This window comes from Neolamprologus multifasciatus, chromosome 10 (assembly GCF_963576455.1).
Source record: "Neolamprologus multifasciatus chromosome 10, fNeoMul1.2, whole genome shotgun sequence".
NCBI lineage: Eukaryota > Metazoa > Chordata > Actinopteri > Cichliformes > Cichlidae > Neolamprologus > Neolamprologus multifasciatus.
In genome coordinates, this window is record NC_140448.1 from 7,978,791 (window position 1) to 7,993,949 (window position 15,159).

Genomic DNA, 15,159 nt, shown 5'->3' on the forward strand with positions numbered 1-15,159 from the left:
GACTGTCGACCTGTCCATGATGTACTCCCACCTCTCACCCAGTAACAGCTGGGCTAGGTTACAAAAGCCCTACCTCAACCCCGGAGTGGCTAGGTGGTTAGGAAAATAGGTGGGACAATGAACTATAAAGGGCACTGTGATCTGAGAAATCTTACTTCAAGCATGTTTACTACTTCTATTGAGGCACCAAAGGGAACATTAGGGTCAGTTTATATTAAAACTGGAGTACGCAAGACAGAAATGCAAAGATAATTACAAATGACAGAAAAAAGTGGACATGGAGTAAGAAGCTGTCATAGGCAAGAGTTAGTGCAGCATATACATATGGGATAATGTATTTGGATGGATCATATTTGTGGTGATGCAATATAAAACATATTTTAATGGTATTGTGGTATTGTGCCACAGTGATGATAATTATCATTATAACACAGATGGTTGTATAGCCAGTCTCTTGATAAAGTTTTGTTTTGAACTCTTTACTGCACATAATAATGTTTAAATGGTAAATGGACTGGTTCTTATATAGCGCTTTTCTACTCTGTCCGAGCACTCAAAGCGCTTTATACAGCTAATTCATTCACCCAATCACACCCATTCACACAAGCACTTCTAAGCTTAAGTGCTAAGTATCTAACATTCATACACATTCACACTCCGATGGATGCATCGAAGAGCAACATGGGGTTAGTATCTTGCCCAAGGATATTTGGCATGCAGACTGGAGCAGCCTGGGATCGAACCACCGACCTTCTGGTTAGTGCCTGATCCGCTCTGCCACCTGAGCTACAGCCACCCTAAACACAGTTTTATTTTATATCTCCCAGTCACATTTAAGCACATTGACCTGCATTGTCTTGTACAGAACGTGCCATAAAAATGCAGTTTGATCGATAGAGAGGAATAGACAGTGTTTGGGATAAGAACTGCATTAAAGATCTTTTTGGGTACATCAGTGCGTCTGTAAACACAGAATTAGCTCCAGGGAGATGCTAAAGATGTGACATGTATTTGTTTACTGTTGCTCTAAGCCAGTGGTCTTCAATCCTTGACCCGGGGCCTGAGGGCTGCTGATTTTCATTCTACAAATCGAATCAGTGACTGATCCATACATGTGACGCCAGGTGAATGTAATTAACTACCTGATGGGATAGAAAAACAACAACTCTGGGTCCTGAGGACAGAAATTCAAAATCACAACTCTAAGTCACTGCAGTAATCAATATCCTCTGAGTTTCTAAGAAATGTTGACAGTTGTTCACTCGTCTACTTTGGCGTTAGAGGTTAGCTCAACTTAAAACCAGCTGCAGTTTCAGGGTGAGAGGCTAAACCGACGATAAGAGAAGGAAGAAGTGGTGCTATGCTGGGTTGTGATGTGGCTGAGACACACATATCTACTGTGGTATATGATGCTATTTAACTGCTACGAAAGTGAGAATAGCTAAACCAGCGCAGAAGAGCTTGAGCCATGCTTTTATAGTTACACTTTACAGATGCCCCCTAAAGGCCCCATATGCATGCAATTATAAAGTTACTGTTTTGAAAAGGGGACAGCTGTTACAGTCACTGAATGCATGTGTGTGTGTCTGCATGATGTGGCTGTGCAGAGCAGGCAGTTTGCATGTTGCTGCTTTCTTGGAACAGCTCCTCCAAATTACATGTGACAGTGATTGAAATCCCTTTTCTCAGAAAAGCAAGAAAAAGATAAGCAGAAATATAGTGTCTTCATGAAGAACTGTCTTTGTGTGACTTTTAGTCCCTGTAAAAGTTAGAAATCTTTAATCTGTGCTCTTTTTTGTAGATCATTTAAAGTTTTCAAAGTTTAACCTAAACCTTAATTTCAAGTTTAAGTAATGTTTTGGATTTCAGTCGTGAGGCTTAATCTTAAGCTTAAGAGGCTTGGTGTCAATGCCCATCCATGTGCACTGTCAGTTTGTAACTTGAGAAAACATAAAACTCACAAATATAAAAACATGAAAGTTGGTCAACCAAACAAGCTGATCCAATTTGTGTCATAATGTGGCTCAGCAGTGCGTATCGCCCTAATGTTTTAATATAAGACCTCCCGACATCTGGGGATTCTGCAGAAGAGAGTATGGATGGAGTCCGGGAGGATCAGAGCATCGGGGGGCTCCTGGACATTCTCTGGCACAATCTGGCGGTATCAGATACAGCAATACATAAAGTTCCAGAGGTTCTCAATTGGACTCATTTCTGTGGAATGTGAGGGCCAGTCATTGGCATCAATGCCTTGGTCATCCCAGAAGTGCCTACACATTCTGATCACATGAGGCCAGATAGTGTCATGTGCTAGGAGGAACACAAAGCTCACTGTACCAGCGTAATGTCTGAAAATGGGTAGTGTTGGCTAGCGCACAGAAGTCTGTGCGGCCCTCTATCACTAACCCAATGCCAAACCCGTCATGCCGGATGGTGTTGCATACAGTGTCACCAGACGCTTTAACATATGATCAGCGTAAACCTGCTTTTATCTGTGAGGATAATGGCCTGCCAGTGGTGGCTAGTTCTGGTGTTCTCTAGTTAATGTCAGTTGCATTGCATAGTGCTGGACTGTGACCACAAATTCCATTAAAAAGGTGTCAGGCCCTCACGCCACCCTCATGGAGTCTCTTTGTGACAGTTTGGTCAGAAAAATGCATGATTAACTCTGTCTTAACTCTTTAACCGTATTGTCCTGTTACCTTCTTGAGACTTTCTTGAGACTGTTCTAGCACATGCAGGAGATCATGGAGAAGCTGGACTGCCTGTGCAACTTGAATAGACTGCAGGTACCAAAATAAAATGCAAAATTAGATAAAGATCAGCCAGGATGGATAAGGAGAGAGCAGTGGTCTGTAGATACCGCTTAAAAAAACCCATTGGTTTTTGGGTGTTGTTTGATGTTGCCTCTGAAAACATAGTTCAACTTGAGGAGTACTAATAACTTCAGGTGGTATGTGTGTGCACAGACTCTAAAATTTGCACAATGAATATTTATCACACTATTAATGGAGAATGAAAGTGTGTTTTTGTTTGAGTCATCAAGCCAAGCTGCAAAACATCTGTGGTCACAATGAGTTCTGAAGGAGCAGGAAGTCCTGAGCTCAGGCTTTGTTCACATTCAAGGAAAGCAATAAACACATGATGCAAGAAATTTTAAAGGAAGTTCCTGTCATTATATATATATTTTATAGCCCCTTGACAACCCTCAATAACTATTATTAATATACAGTGACATGTTCATAAACTGACACCGAAAGCGAAGATGCACCTGTTTTCATCTGTCGGCTACGAGCCTGTTGCATGTGAAGGCCAGACCATGTCAGATCACATTCCTCTCACAGCTCCCCATTCCCTCTCGTAGCTGGCTCAGCAGCAGCACTAATCACAGTGTGTGTGTGTGTGTGTGTGTGTGTATGTATATGTGCGTCCATCCTACTGTATGTGCAAACATACAAAGACACACACAGTCAGACTCCAGGACAAAGATGGACAGTGACAAATAAGTTGATAAGAAAAAACTGCAAAGGGCAGATTCGCATGTGTGACACATGTGTGAGGGATAGGATGTGGCTGGATAGGGAGACTGAGTAGAGCACATTTTGACCCAGCCCAGAGCTGGTGGTATAGGTATGTCTGAGTTCAGGGTGGGTGCTGGAGTTCGTTCAGGGTGGAAAGAGAGGGACAGGCATGAATGCTAAACCAGCAGTGGACAACAACAGCTCTCTGGGAGCCGGATCAGAAAAGCAAACACAGCATCAAGCGACAGGAAGTGTCTCGTTCTGCACAAAAGGCAGAACCGCCACATTTTAGGGCTCAGAGAAAAAGAGTATGAGAGAGAAGCAGGAAGAGAGAAAAGACATCCACACATACTGGATGCAAATATTAATAGCATTAATAGCTAAAACATGGTGACAAAATCCCCAGAGAGCCATGCCACGCAAACATTTACTCTTATGACTGTTTGAATAGCCTATAACATTCTGGTCCTTCTAAAAGAGCACAAACAGCATTTTAAAAATCTTCCAGAGTCATAAAACAGACAACAGAACAGTTAAAGTTATAAAACTGAAATTCTGCAAAACATGATTTCATTTTCAAAAAAACAAACACGATCATAAAATCGATCAGTGAGGATTATTTTCCTGTCAATAAACAAAACAAAAATCTAATAATCATTTAAGGCCTTTGAGTTGCTTTAGCTGTGGTGGACATTAAAAGGTCAAGGACATGTCACATCCATCCTGGATGACACGTCCTTCCTGCTGTAAACCAACCACACAAGCTGGCTGGCTGAAGCGCACACAGACGGTGATTAACACCGCAGAAACAAAAGGAAAGGGTGTGCGCTCCTGGTGCCACATAAGGATGATAGCACACTGCTGTAATGCTGTCATGGCAGCTGATACTCCGATTTCAGACATGGCGTAAATGCAAGTACAGCAAGTAAACCTATGCTATGGCAGATAAACTGAATTACAGTACATATCAAACACACAGTTTGTCAAAACCCCAAGTAGGAAATATCAGGCTGGAGGGTTATTTTCTGACATTTCCCATCAAATACATGAATTGGGCACCAGAAATGCACCCAACCTATCGAAATCCTGAATGAGTGAAAAGCAAACATGAGAACAGACAAGTGAAATGAACAAAGAAGGGAAAGAAAGAAAAGACATAGAAGGAAGTGAGAAGGAGAAAATCTTAATAAATCTCGTAATGAAACATAGTTTTGAGCACTGATGGGCGGAAATCCCAGGCAGGTGGGACCATGGAGATAAAGTAAGCAATCACAGGAGTTCTCCACAGACTCAGCTTGTTGATTGCATTAGGCTTTTCTGTATGGGGATAAAGAGCAGGGAGTGCAACAGAATGTCAAAGAAGGCACACAGGTGAATCGAAGCCACAATTCACAACCGTTCTGTCTATTGTGAGCCACCTGCAACTAGATATAATGTAATGCAGTGTAAGCTGCCAGTTACTATGCAGTTTAGACTAAAAACAGCACACCTCTAACTTAGCTGTAAACACAGTGTTACCAATCCCAACAAGGAAAAGCTTGAAAAAACATTGTGTGCATGGTGAAAAGGCATCCCTGTACTTCTAAATTTGCTTAAAAAGAGAAACATCATCTCCACCATTACTGCTCAAAAAACTTCAGATGAGCAGCAGATTCAAACCCAAACTGTTTTTGCCTACCATTGCACCACCGTGCTGTGCCGTGCGCTCTCGTATGTTGGAGTTGAATCTGATCATGATGAATAGTTATCTAGCCTCCTATCAAATTTAAGCAGATTTTAGTCTTGATAGCTACATACTGTACAGGCACCTTTTAGACTTCTAATTAACAGAAAACTAAGAGAAGATCAGTTTGTTGTGGCCAATTGTCACTTATTATATTTAGACATAAAGTGACTTTTTTTCCTGACAGGGTGACCAGATTTAGCCCAGAAACGAACATCATCATCCATGAATGCTGGGTTCTTGGTGAGATTATTCAGTCTATGATATTGATAGTCTGTGATAAAATTATCATTCTAATTAATTACTTTTACCACAGTGCAATGATCAACTTATTTGTCACTCCATGTGGACCCTAAACCTTAAAGAACTAATGCTTGCCTTTGAACCTGCGGATATTTCCGCTCTGTCTTCTTACCTGATTAAAACCAATAAAAATAAATAAAACTTATTCATCAATATGCCACAGTGACCCTTTAATTTGACATCTCATCAATTCCTTTAATTGTTATGCTGAGAATACCTAGCTCTACACTGACAACAAGGCACATGAATCCACAATAGGCACTTAGCACAAGCACTTAACTCTTTTCACACACACCAGGTGCTAAAAGCTACTCAATATGCATTTGTTTTAATGCACTTCAACCCAGACAGCCTCAATATTATATAATTTATAAGAAAACACATGTACTAAAATATTCCAGACAAATCCTGTCTAATCACCTGTAATTTGTTATTTTACAATCACGATCTCACCCCACAGGTACAGTTAATCCTCCATTTATAGAACTTAGTAATGTCTACTCCTATCCTCTTCCCCTCCCCGATGTCTGACCTTCATTCCACACTCTCCTGGGGGGTCCATTCCTGTCTTTCAATGGTTTTCTGCATGTGTGTGAGTTCCCAGACGAGGCCGGATAAGCTGTGCTCTGTCAGGGCCTAATGTTCACAGCCCTTTGGTCATTGTTTCCATCTCGAACAAACAACGCATTTATTTTTGTTTGGCTTCTATGGTTAATTGAGGGAGAAAAAAAAAAGCTTAAAAAGTGTCCGGAGTTGTCCTAAATTAAGACATCAAAGAGCCTGATAAATATACAAATGTTCAAGAAAGGCTTTTTTGCTTACTGAACGTGGCCAAAAAAGGCTACAAGTAAACCTCTTACTCTTCAATGCCACAAGATGGTTTTGCCAAATTAGGTGAAAAAAGCTTTCAAAAGTTCTGACACAATGACATGAGACCAAAATAACCAAATATACAGTGGCTTGCAAAAGTATTCGGCCCCCTTGAACTTTCCAAATTTTGTCACATTACAGCCACAAACATGAATCAATTTTATTGAAATTCCACGTGAAAGACCAATGCAAAGTGGTTTACACGTGAGAAGTGGAACCAAAATCATATATGATTCCAAACATTTTTTTTTTACAAATAAATAACTGAAAAGTGGGGTGTGCGTAATTATTCAGCCCACTGAGTCAATACTTTGTAGAACCACCTTTTGCTGCACTTACAGCTGCCAGTCTTTTAGGGTCTGTCTCTACCAGCTTTGCACATCTAGAGACTGAAATCCTTTGCCTATTCTTCTTTGCAAAACAGCTCCAGCTCAGTCAGATTAGATGGACAGCATTTGTGAACAGCAGTTTTCAGATCTTGCCACAGATTCTCGATTGGATTTAGATCTGGACTTTGACTGGGCCATTCTAACACATGGATAACCATTCCATTGTTGCCCTGGCTTTATGTTTGGGGTCGTTGTCCTGCTGGAAGGTGAACCTCCGCCCCAGTCTCAAGTCTTTTGCAGACTCCAAGAGGTTTTCTTCCAAGATTGCCCTGTATTTGGCTCCATCCATCTTCCCATCAATTCTGGCCAGCTTCCCTGTCCCTGCTGAAGAGAAGCACCCCCAGAGCATGATGCTGCCACCACCATATTTGACAGTGGGGATGGTGTGTTCAGAGTGATGTGCAGTGTTAGTTTTCCGCCACACATAGGGTTTTGCATTTTGGCCAAAAAGTTCCATTTTGGTCTCATCTGACCAGAGCACCTTCTTCCACATGTTTGCTGTGTCCCCCACATGGCTTGTGGCAAACTGCAAACAGGACTTCTTGTGGTTTTCTGTTAACAATGGCTTTCTTCTTGCCACTCTTCCATAAAGGCCAACTTTGTGCAGTGCACGACTAATAGTTGTCCTATGGACAGATTCCCCCACCTGAGCTGTAGATCTCTGCAGCTCGTCCAGAGTCACCATGGGCGTCTTGGCTGCATTTCTGATCAGCGCTCTCCTTGTCCAGCCTGTGAGTTTAGGTGGACGGCCTTGTCTTGGTAGGTTTACACTTGTGCCATACTCCTTCCATTTTTGAATGATTGCTTGAACAGTGCTCCGTGGGATGTTCAAGGCTTGGGAAATCTTTTTGTAGCCTAAGCCTGCTTTAAATTTCTCAATAACTTTATCTCTGACCTGTCTGGTGTCTAAATCCAATCGAGAATCTGTGGCAAGATCTGAAAACTGCTGTTCACAAATGCTGTCCATCTAATCTGACTGAGCTGGAGCTGTTTTGCAAAGAAGAATGGGCAAGAATTTCAGTCTCTAAATGTGCAAAGCTGGTAGAGACATACCCTAAAAGACTGGCAGCTGTAAGTGCAGCAAAAGGTGGTTCTACAAAGCATTGAATCAGGGGGCTGAATAATTACACACACCCCACTTTTCAGTTATTTATTTGTAAAAAATCTTTGGAATCATGTATGATTTTGGTTCCACTTCTCACGTGTAAACCACTTTGTATTGGTCTTTCACGTGGAATTTCAATAAAATTGAATCACGTTTGTGGCTGTAATGTGACAAAATGTGGAAAAGTTCAAGGGGGCCGAATACTTTTGCAAGCCACTGTAAAATGAATGAATCATTTCTAGATATGTAAATTGTCCAGTTCGTTGTGTGATTTTTGTGGTCTGTTTGTTGTTCAGGAGCAATCTGCACTTTATTGATGTAAAAACTCTGAGTCAGAGCACAGGGGCGAAAAAAAAAATCCCACACACATATTAAGCACAAAGCAGCGAGTTTCAGGCAAAGTTGTTCTGGCACAACAACCTGCACCTTTGAGTCTGATCTAACAAGCTGCCTTGAAAACCAGTGCAACACAAGTTATATAAAAGCAGTCTTGTGTTTCAAGTCTGTGTCCAGTCCAGCACTGACGTGGACAGGATCTCTGTGAATACTAATTTCCTGTGAGAGGCCTCTTTACTCTCTCCCACAGGGCAGAGTCAATCAGAGCGAGCTTAAGGTCTTCTCTGATTGATCTGAGCTTCCCAGAATCTGACATTTTAGGTGTGACAGAGTCTGCCTGGGCTCACACCTCATCCTCCCTGAGAGTTCTAATGCAGGCCGGGCTTTCAGCTACTCTGAGGATACTCTATGTTACTTGGGTTTGGAAGCAGCTGGTGGATAAATGCACCCCTTCTCACATCGCATTCTCCCTAAGGGGTGCAAGATTGCTTCTCCATGGTGATAGCACAGCTATTGTACTCAGTACTTGCGTGTTTACATGCATGTAATTTGCAGTGTTTCCCTTTCCCCCCCCCTTGAACTGTATTAACCATTACGGTCTGTCCAGAAACCCCACCCAGCAAACAAGCTGACAACAGCGAATCATCATCAAGTACATTAAGACACTTAGATTATGATAACTCACTGTTTTCTACAGCATCTATATAAATTAAAGCATACATGTACAGAACCCAAACATATGTGAAACAAGCTGGAAGGTGAGATGAAGCTGTTTTAGCAGACAGACGACTGTGAGTACTGATGCCTTGCAAAGGCTTTGTGCTCGGCCACAATCGCAGACTTATTGTGCCCTCAGGAGCTATAAAGCATCAAATAATTGCTCAGCATGCTTACAATAGCTCCTACTTTCTCTTTCCCTTTAATTAGACTGCTGTTTGACCAAAACGTCTGCCAACAATAGGACTGTAATAACAACTTGCACGGGCGCTGACCCTCCCCTCAGTTTTGTCTCAGACTCGCACAGCAGCTTTTCTGGCTCTGCAGTGGCAGATGAGCGTGATATAGGAGCTTGTTTCCTGACTCTGCCACTCCAAACCAGAGGGGCAATGGAAAGCGAAGGGTGCACAGTGAAAGCCGCCTCTTCAAACTGACCATTAATTATGTAGCCCGAAGAGGCCGAGGACAAATTACAACTTGCTGACGCTATACTAAAGAGCCAATTAGTGTTGAGGGATTACCTCTTTGACCTTAGTCCACAGCAGGGAGGAGAGAGACTGCAAAGTGTGTGTGGATGTATTGATGACACTAAACCTCACTAACCTTTATCAGAGCACAGCACGAGCATGACAGAGAGACACCAGAATGCGGCGTTTTTTCTGGTCCCTTGGTTCAGTTTTCCATCCTGGAGGTGCATAAGGTGTGACATGTCAGTCAGTGTCTGTCAGACACTGGGCCTGTAATCAGGGGCCGAAGCAGCCTGACCTTTCATCAGACATATGAAGCTCAATGGATCCTATGAAAATAAAATTTTCTCTGCCCACCACAGGACTTAGTCACGTGGGTTACATGCTGTGGTGCAGTTTACTCACCACGGTGGCTATAAGTGATGCCCTATGCAGTATGTAACAGCAAAGATGCAGGACATATGCATGCATCCATGAAAGCAGAAATCTCTGTGGGTCCAGTGCCAAGAAGAAGGAAAAGGGCAAATAACAGCGGATCACCCTTTTAGAGAGATCCTCCTTTAAATCCTAATGACTCAACTTAACATCAGAGATAAGATAGTGTTAAACTCATCTGCTTCTCTTTTTTCTCATTGATTGTTGCATAAGAAAAACAAAAGTATTTTTTCTCATTTAAATCAAAAACTAAAAAAAAGATTGGTACAAGTTAACAAATATTGATGAGATGTGCAGACAGGAATTACCTCATGTCTCTACTTTACGGAAGTAGTCGCAATTGTTCTCAAAGTAAACATTTTTAAGGCGAACTGCCTAACTAATGGTCCAATACTAAACCCGATTACAGGCCACGTGCATGTCGCACATGGAGAATATGCAAAGGCACGAAGGGACCGCAGCTCTAACCCTATGCCACAGACTGAAACACACCTAGCAGCCAAATCTTCTTAATGCATTCCTGATACTTGCAAATAATCACACGGTGTTGCTAAGCCCTCTGTGAGAGCAGATCATAAGATCCCATAGTTAAATCCACACCAGTAGGAATGAGGCTCTATTAAGGGGTATTAATGTTGTACTGAACTGAATTAAGATTTGCAGTTTAGTTTATTGTTCTTCACGAGAATATTTAAGAGGGAAATATTATTCGTGTGACAGCTAAAGACACTTATTACTTGGTACATTGTCTGTACCAAGTAACAAGTGTCTCTTTAGATCAAACTACAGCCACAGAGAGGTAGTGAAATTGTTATGTTATCAGTGTGTGGGCGCAGCAGAGACTAAACTTCCTGAAGACGCAGCCCGGTGGTTTTGTTTCGATTTTTAATCCCTGTGTTAAAAGATTTCCAGGAAACTCCTTTTTTTCAATGAGCGAGAAAACTGTGGCATCAACGAATGCTACAGCAGTGACCTTCCACTACAAGAGAGCGTCTTTAAACATGTTCCCCGCTGCCCGAAGATGTCAAAACAGTCTAAACAATTTGAGCCGGGCAGCCTGTGTTCAGGAGCAGCATTTTATCAGACAGATTGTCAGTTTTATCTCATTAAGTCAGCTGTTTCCACCACAAGAAGATCTGCTGAGCGTGTTTCACCAACATACGCACCATGAGGCCGTCAAGCACCAGTTCTCATAAGAAAAGAAGAGGCAGTGTGGGGTGGGGTGGGGGAATCAAAGTTCACTGAGCACCACTGTCCTTGTGAAATAGAACTATTGATCTGACAGCTCATCCAATAATTCACTATTTATCACTGTGACAGCTGGGTTTATTTTTAGCAGTTATTATCACCTGTGCTTTCTCATACTTGGTCAAGCCAGAGTTACGTGCTATTAGACTCACCCCCAAACCCCAGAGACGCACAGTCAGTTACATCTGTAACTGTAATTCCTATCAGAAGGCTGCGAGTGATAAAAGAACTGCTTTTTTGGAGGCTGCAGCCAGTCCCCCTGTATAGCTTTAGCATACTGGCACACAAACACAGTGATTACAGTGGTAAATCTCTAATCCCACTGGGGTTAACAGGCTCCTTAAACTAGGTATTAAGGGAGCGTGTTAGCACTAGGCTTCCTGGAACCAGGTAAAGCCACTGGGAGCACAACAACATAAAAATAAAAAAATGAATGGGCAAGCATAAAAACAGTGCAGGCTGTGAAAATACATACAGGTATAAATCCAGTGTGTCTGTAAGACTGGGTGCTTTGCTTCATTGCTTCCATTACTGCTGTGCCACAGTGATTTCATATCCCCACTGAGATGACAGGAGGAGTAATGTGCCATTACAGTCCGGCACATCACTCATGGCAGGAAAATAAAACAAAAAAAAGAAAAGAAATAGCTACCAAACCTGAGGGCAGACTAACCAATACTGCATACATGTAATATGAAAGAGGGGGACGGGGGTGGGGGGGGGCTGTCATCTCGCCTTTAAATAAAAAACGGAGGAGTGAAACACTCAAATGAAACCGTCAGACAAAGATGCAGAGAAGAGCAGGGTGTGAAAGTGAGTGGGGCTCGTCTTGTGTCTGAGAGAGGTCTCCGGCCTGTGATCCCTACCGGATAGCCTTCTGTTTTCTTCTGGCACCACTTCAGTAGAGCATTTCTCTTAGATCCTCCGTACTCCCGCGCCAGTGCAGCCAAGGGGTCCTTTCTTTCCACACTGTCACAAGGGAAACACGAACCACAATCACATAGACATTTTTTGGGTGGAAGGGGGGAGCAAATTTGCAGTAAGTCATCGAGGGGATAAGTAACCATGCAAACTTGATTGCATATGGTGATCACAGCAAAAGGCTATGTTCAATTATTTCAGTCCCCCCAAACTTTCTATTTAAAAGGTAATTCAATGGTCCTGATCTAATAACACACAACTTATTTCTGATTTCTCACATGTATGCTTTCGGAAGCTAAAAACTTCCATTCCTCTTTTTTTTCTTCTTTAGACTCTGGTGTTTTAGTTCAGGAAGGTTACAAAGGTTGGCCATCTTTAAATAACATAAAGGGCTCATAAATATTAACTTTAGAGCTAAAAATGAGCCTGCCTCCATGATCACAGTGTACAATGACCTGCACAACATACCATTATTGAAAAACTAGATCCATTTCAGTCCTGAAAAATTTGAATAAACCCTTTTAAAAAAACAAAAACAAACTTTAAAAATAAAATATAATACTCTCTATTCCTACATAGCTTTTCCAAATGTTCCCTGTTTGAAAACTCCCTTCTGAATTCCAGGGCTTCGAATTATCATTACAAGACTGAAGCTTCTTTGGTTTGCTTGTGTATTTGTGTTGGAGTTAAGAGTTGGCTCAAGATTATTTTGGCGTGAATCCAGCATCCACTCTGACTTTAAGTGTTGGGATGTAAACCTTTAGCAAAGTTTTTTTAGTGGCATCTGTTTTACTTTTCATCCATCAAATATTGGCAAACAATACACTCAATGCATTTCTCTAAACCCCCCCAAAATTGTCCAACAGATTGGATAAATGCCTATCTGCAGTATTATTCAAAGGGGCTTCTCCCAAGGGTTTGTGCTGGAGCTGAGGCCATGGGAAGACCATGAGACACGGTCATTGCTGTGAGCATAGTAAATATTTCACACGTCATCGCTGCTCTGCTGCTGAATTCATTATTTCTCCGTTTGAGGCACCAAAAATCCAGAAGGAGCAAGATGCTATCCAAACATATATTGCAGTGCGGAGTGTATCTGCATTTATCATCAGTGATACAGCAGCTTTAACATGAGCCTTTAAAATACCAAATATGGAAGGAGACAGCCCCCTAATCTCCTCTCCCAGAAAGTCTACAACTCCTTCACACACATTTACATTAATAATGTCAAGAGTGAATAGATGGTAAGAAAAGATAGACTGAACTAGGGAAAAGGAAGGCCAATTATCTGTGTGGCTGTGTGGAAAATTTATTCTTGGTAGCACAAACAATACTGTAAAAATACAGCTGTGTGCAAAGTGCAGAGAGCTGAACAGTCATGACAGCAGACAAGGATGTGGAGAGGCTGGACTGACAGGTTTCTGAGTTTCAACATAAACGATGAGTGCTGTTTATTAATGTCAACTGTATGCTGACTGAAGCTAAGGGTGTTGTCCAGTGTGCTGGCCAAGTATTTCGCCTCTGTCAGTGCGCCCCAGGGCGGCTGTGGCTACAATGTAGCTTGCCATCACCAGTGTGTGAATGTGTGTGTGAATGGGTGGATAACTGGTTGTGTAAAGCGCTTTGGGGTCCTTAGGGACTAGTAAAAGTGCTATACAAATACAGGCCATTTACCATTTATTTCATTGCTTTAACTAACTTTGCTGTTTCGAAGTTGCCACCATTTACATCAGATGCAATCACGAGTGTACACAGACACGAGCTGTCTGTGCATGAAAACGATCACTAGCAAGAAGAGTATACAAACATGTTTGTTCCCATTCTGTTAAGCCAACACTCCATCTACTGTGTGCAGGCCATCAGTGTCCAATCAGGAATGCTGGACATAGAATTTGGGAAACTAGCAGAGAAAGCTTTAACTAGCAATATCAAGAGGGAGTATGCAAGTTTAAAAAGCAGAAATACAACAGCACCCATTATATCTGTAACCACCACCAGTTTTAGAGTCATGCAGCCTATTTTAAAGCTACATTTAAAAATAAATAAACTTTGTTTTGTTAACTGCTTGTGAAGATTTGTCATCACAGCAATGGCCTTCTTTAAAAACAAAATCAGCTTTAAAGCTTCAGTGAGAGATCAACTTATTCACATTTTTGCTTTGTCACAGTAGACAATATTTGCATTATTAAGTATTGGGAAGCATAAACCCAGAACAAATCTAGACATGTAGTTTTCATGTGGTGAAATCATAGTCCAATATGTTAGCTCCTCCTAAGCTAAAAAAAATAATGCATTTTTTCAGCTATGATTAAATCACCAGCTCCAGTTCAAAGTAGCAGGTTTGTATCAGAGTGAAGTGCTATTTAAAAATAAATAAACAAACAAACTCACCTGAGCTTGCTGCTTCCTCGGTTGTAGCTGAAGGATGGCGTGCGGCTGCTGAGGGAGGCAGAGGTTTTGATTACAGACTCCAGTGACGGGCTTTTCCTCATAAGGCTGTTAGGTTTCAGGTCTTCCCTGCAGCTTGCCAATTTGTCTGTGGGAATTAAAACAACACACAGGAGAATGAAAAGAAAGTTAGAAATGGAGGGATCAAAATATAAAGTACATTTGACAAATCACATGTGCAGTTGTGAAGCAGGAAAATATAACAGGGCATGAAAGGCAATGGGACAAATAGAAATTAATTGTATTCTGCTTTAAGACTTCTAGCGTTCTGCAGTTATGGAAAGTCACATTATCCTCCAAGGTGTCTATGTTGCTAAACTACTGATGTACCCACTGTGTACAAAATAATACTTGAATTCTAATAAGCAGTAAAATCTAAATAATCTGGATTTACTGCAATATAACTTTTTTAAAAAAAAATCCGTTATCCAATTAAAGTAATCCTGTGATTCTAAAGTCACTGTGTTTTTCAAATGACTCCTCAGAGATGGAGCAAGAAGACTTACTGAATGTAGATTCTGACATTTTAAGAGCCATGCACAAAATTTACAGCATTTGGTTGCCAAGGAGAAAAATCATAAAATTTTCCACCAAACTGGCAGAAGTCGGATGTTTGCATGTCTTTAATACCATTCATTTAGTCCTCATTGAAGACTCATAGTGGACTTTGGCTGTC

At 41.5% G+C, this 15,159-nt stretch overlaps 1 protein-coding gene across 7 annotated transcripts in view; it reads right to left on the reverse strand.

The window, feature by feature from the left end:
- The window catches only part of specc1 (sperm antigen with calponin homology and coiled-coil domains 1), a 79,851-nt gene that overhangs the window by 15,426 nt on the left and 49,266 nt on the right, over window positions 1-15,159 (reverse strand). For all 7 annotated transcript variants that reach the window (XM_085175562.1, XM_085175559.1, XM_085175560.1 and 4 more), the window contains 2 exons: window positions 14,427-14,571; window positions 11,981-12,083 (listed from right to left, as the gene is read on the reverse strand). In XM_085175562.1, the coding sequence (XP_085031688.1) occupies window positions 11,981-12,083; window positions 14,427-14,571 (248 nt within the window). The remainder of the gene's footprint in view (window positions 1-11,980; window positions 12,084-14,426; window positions 14,572-15,159) is intronic.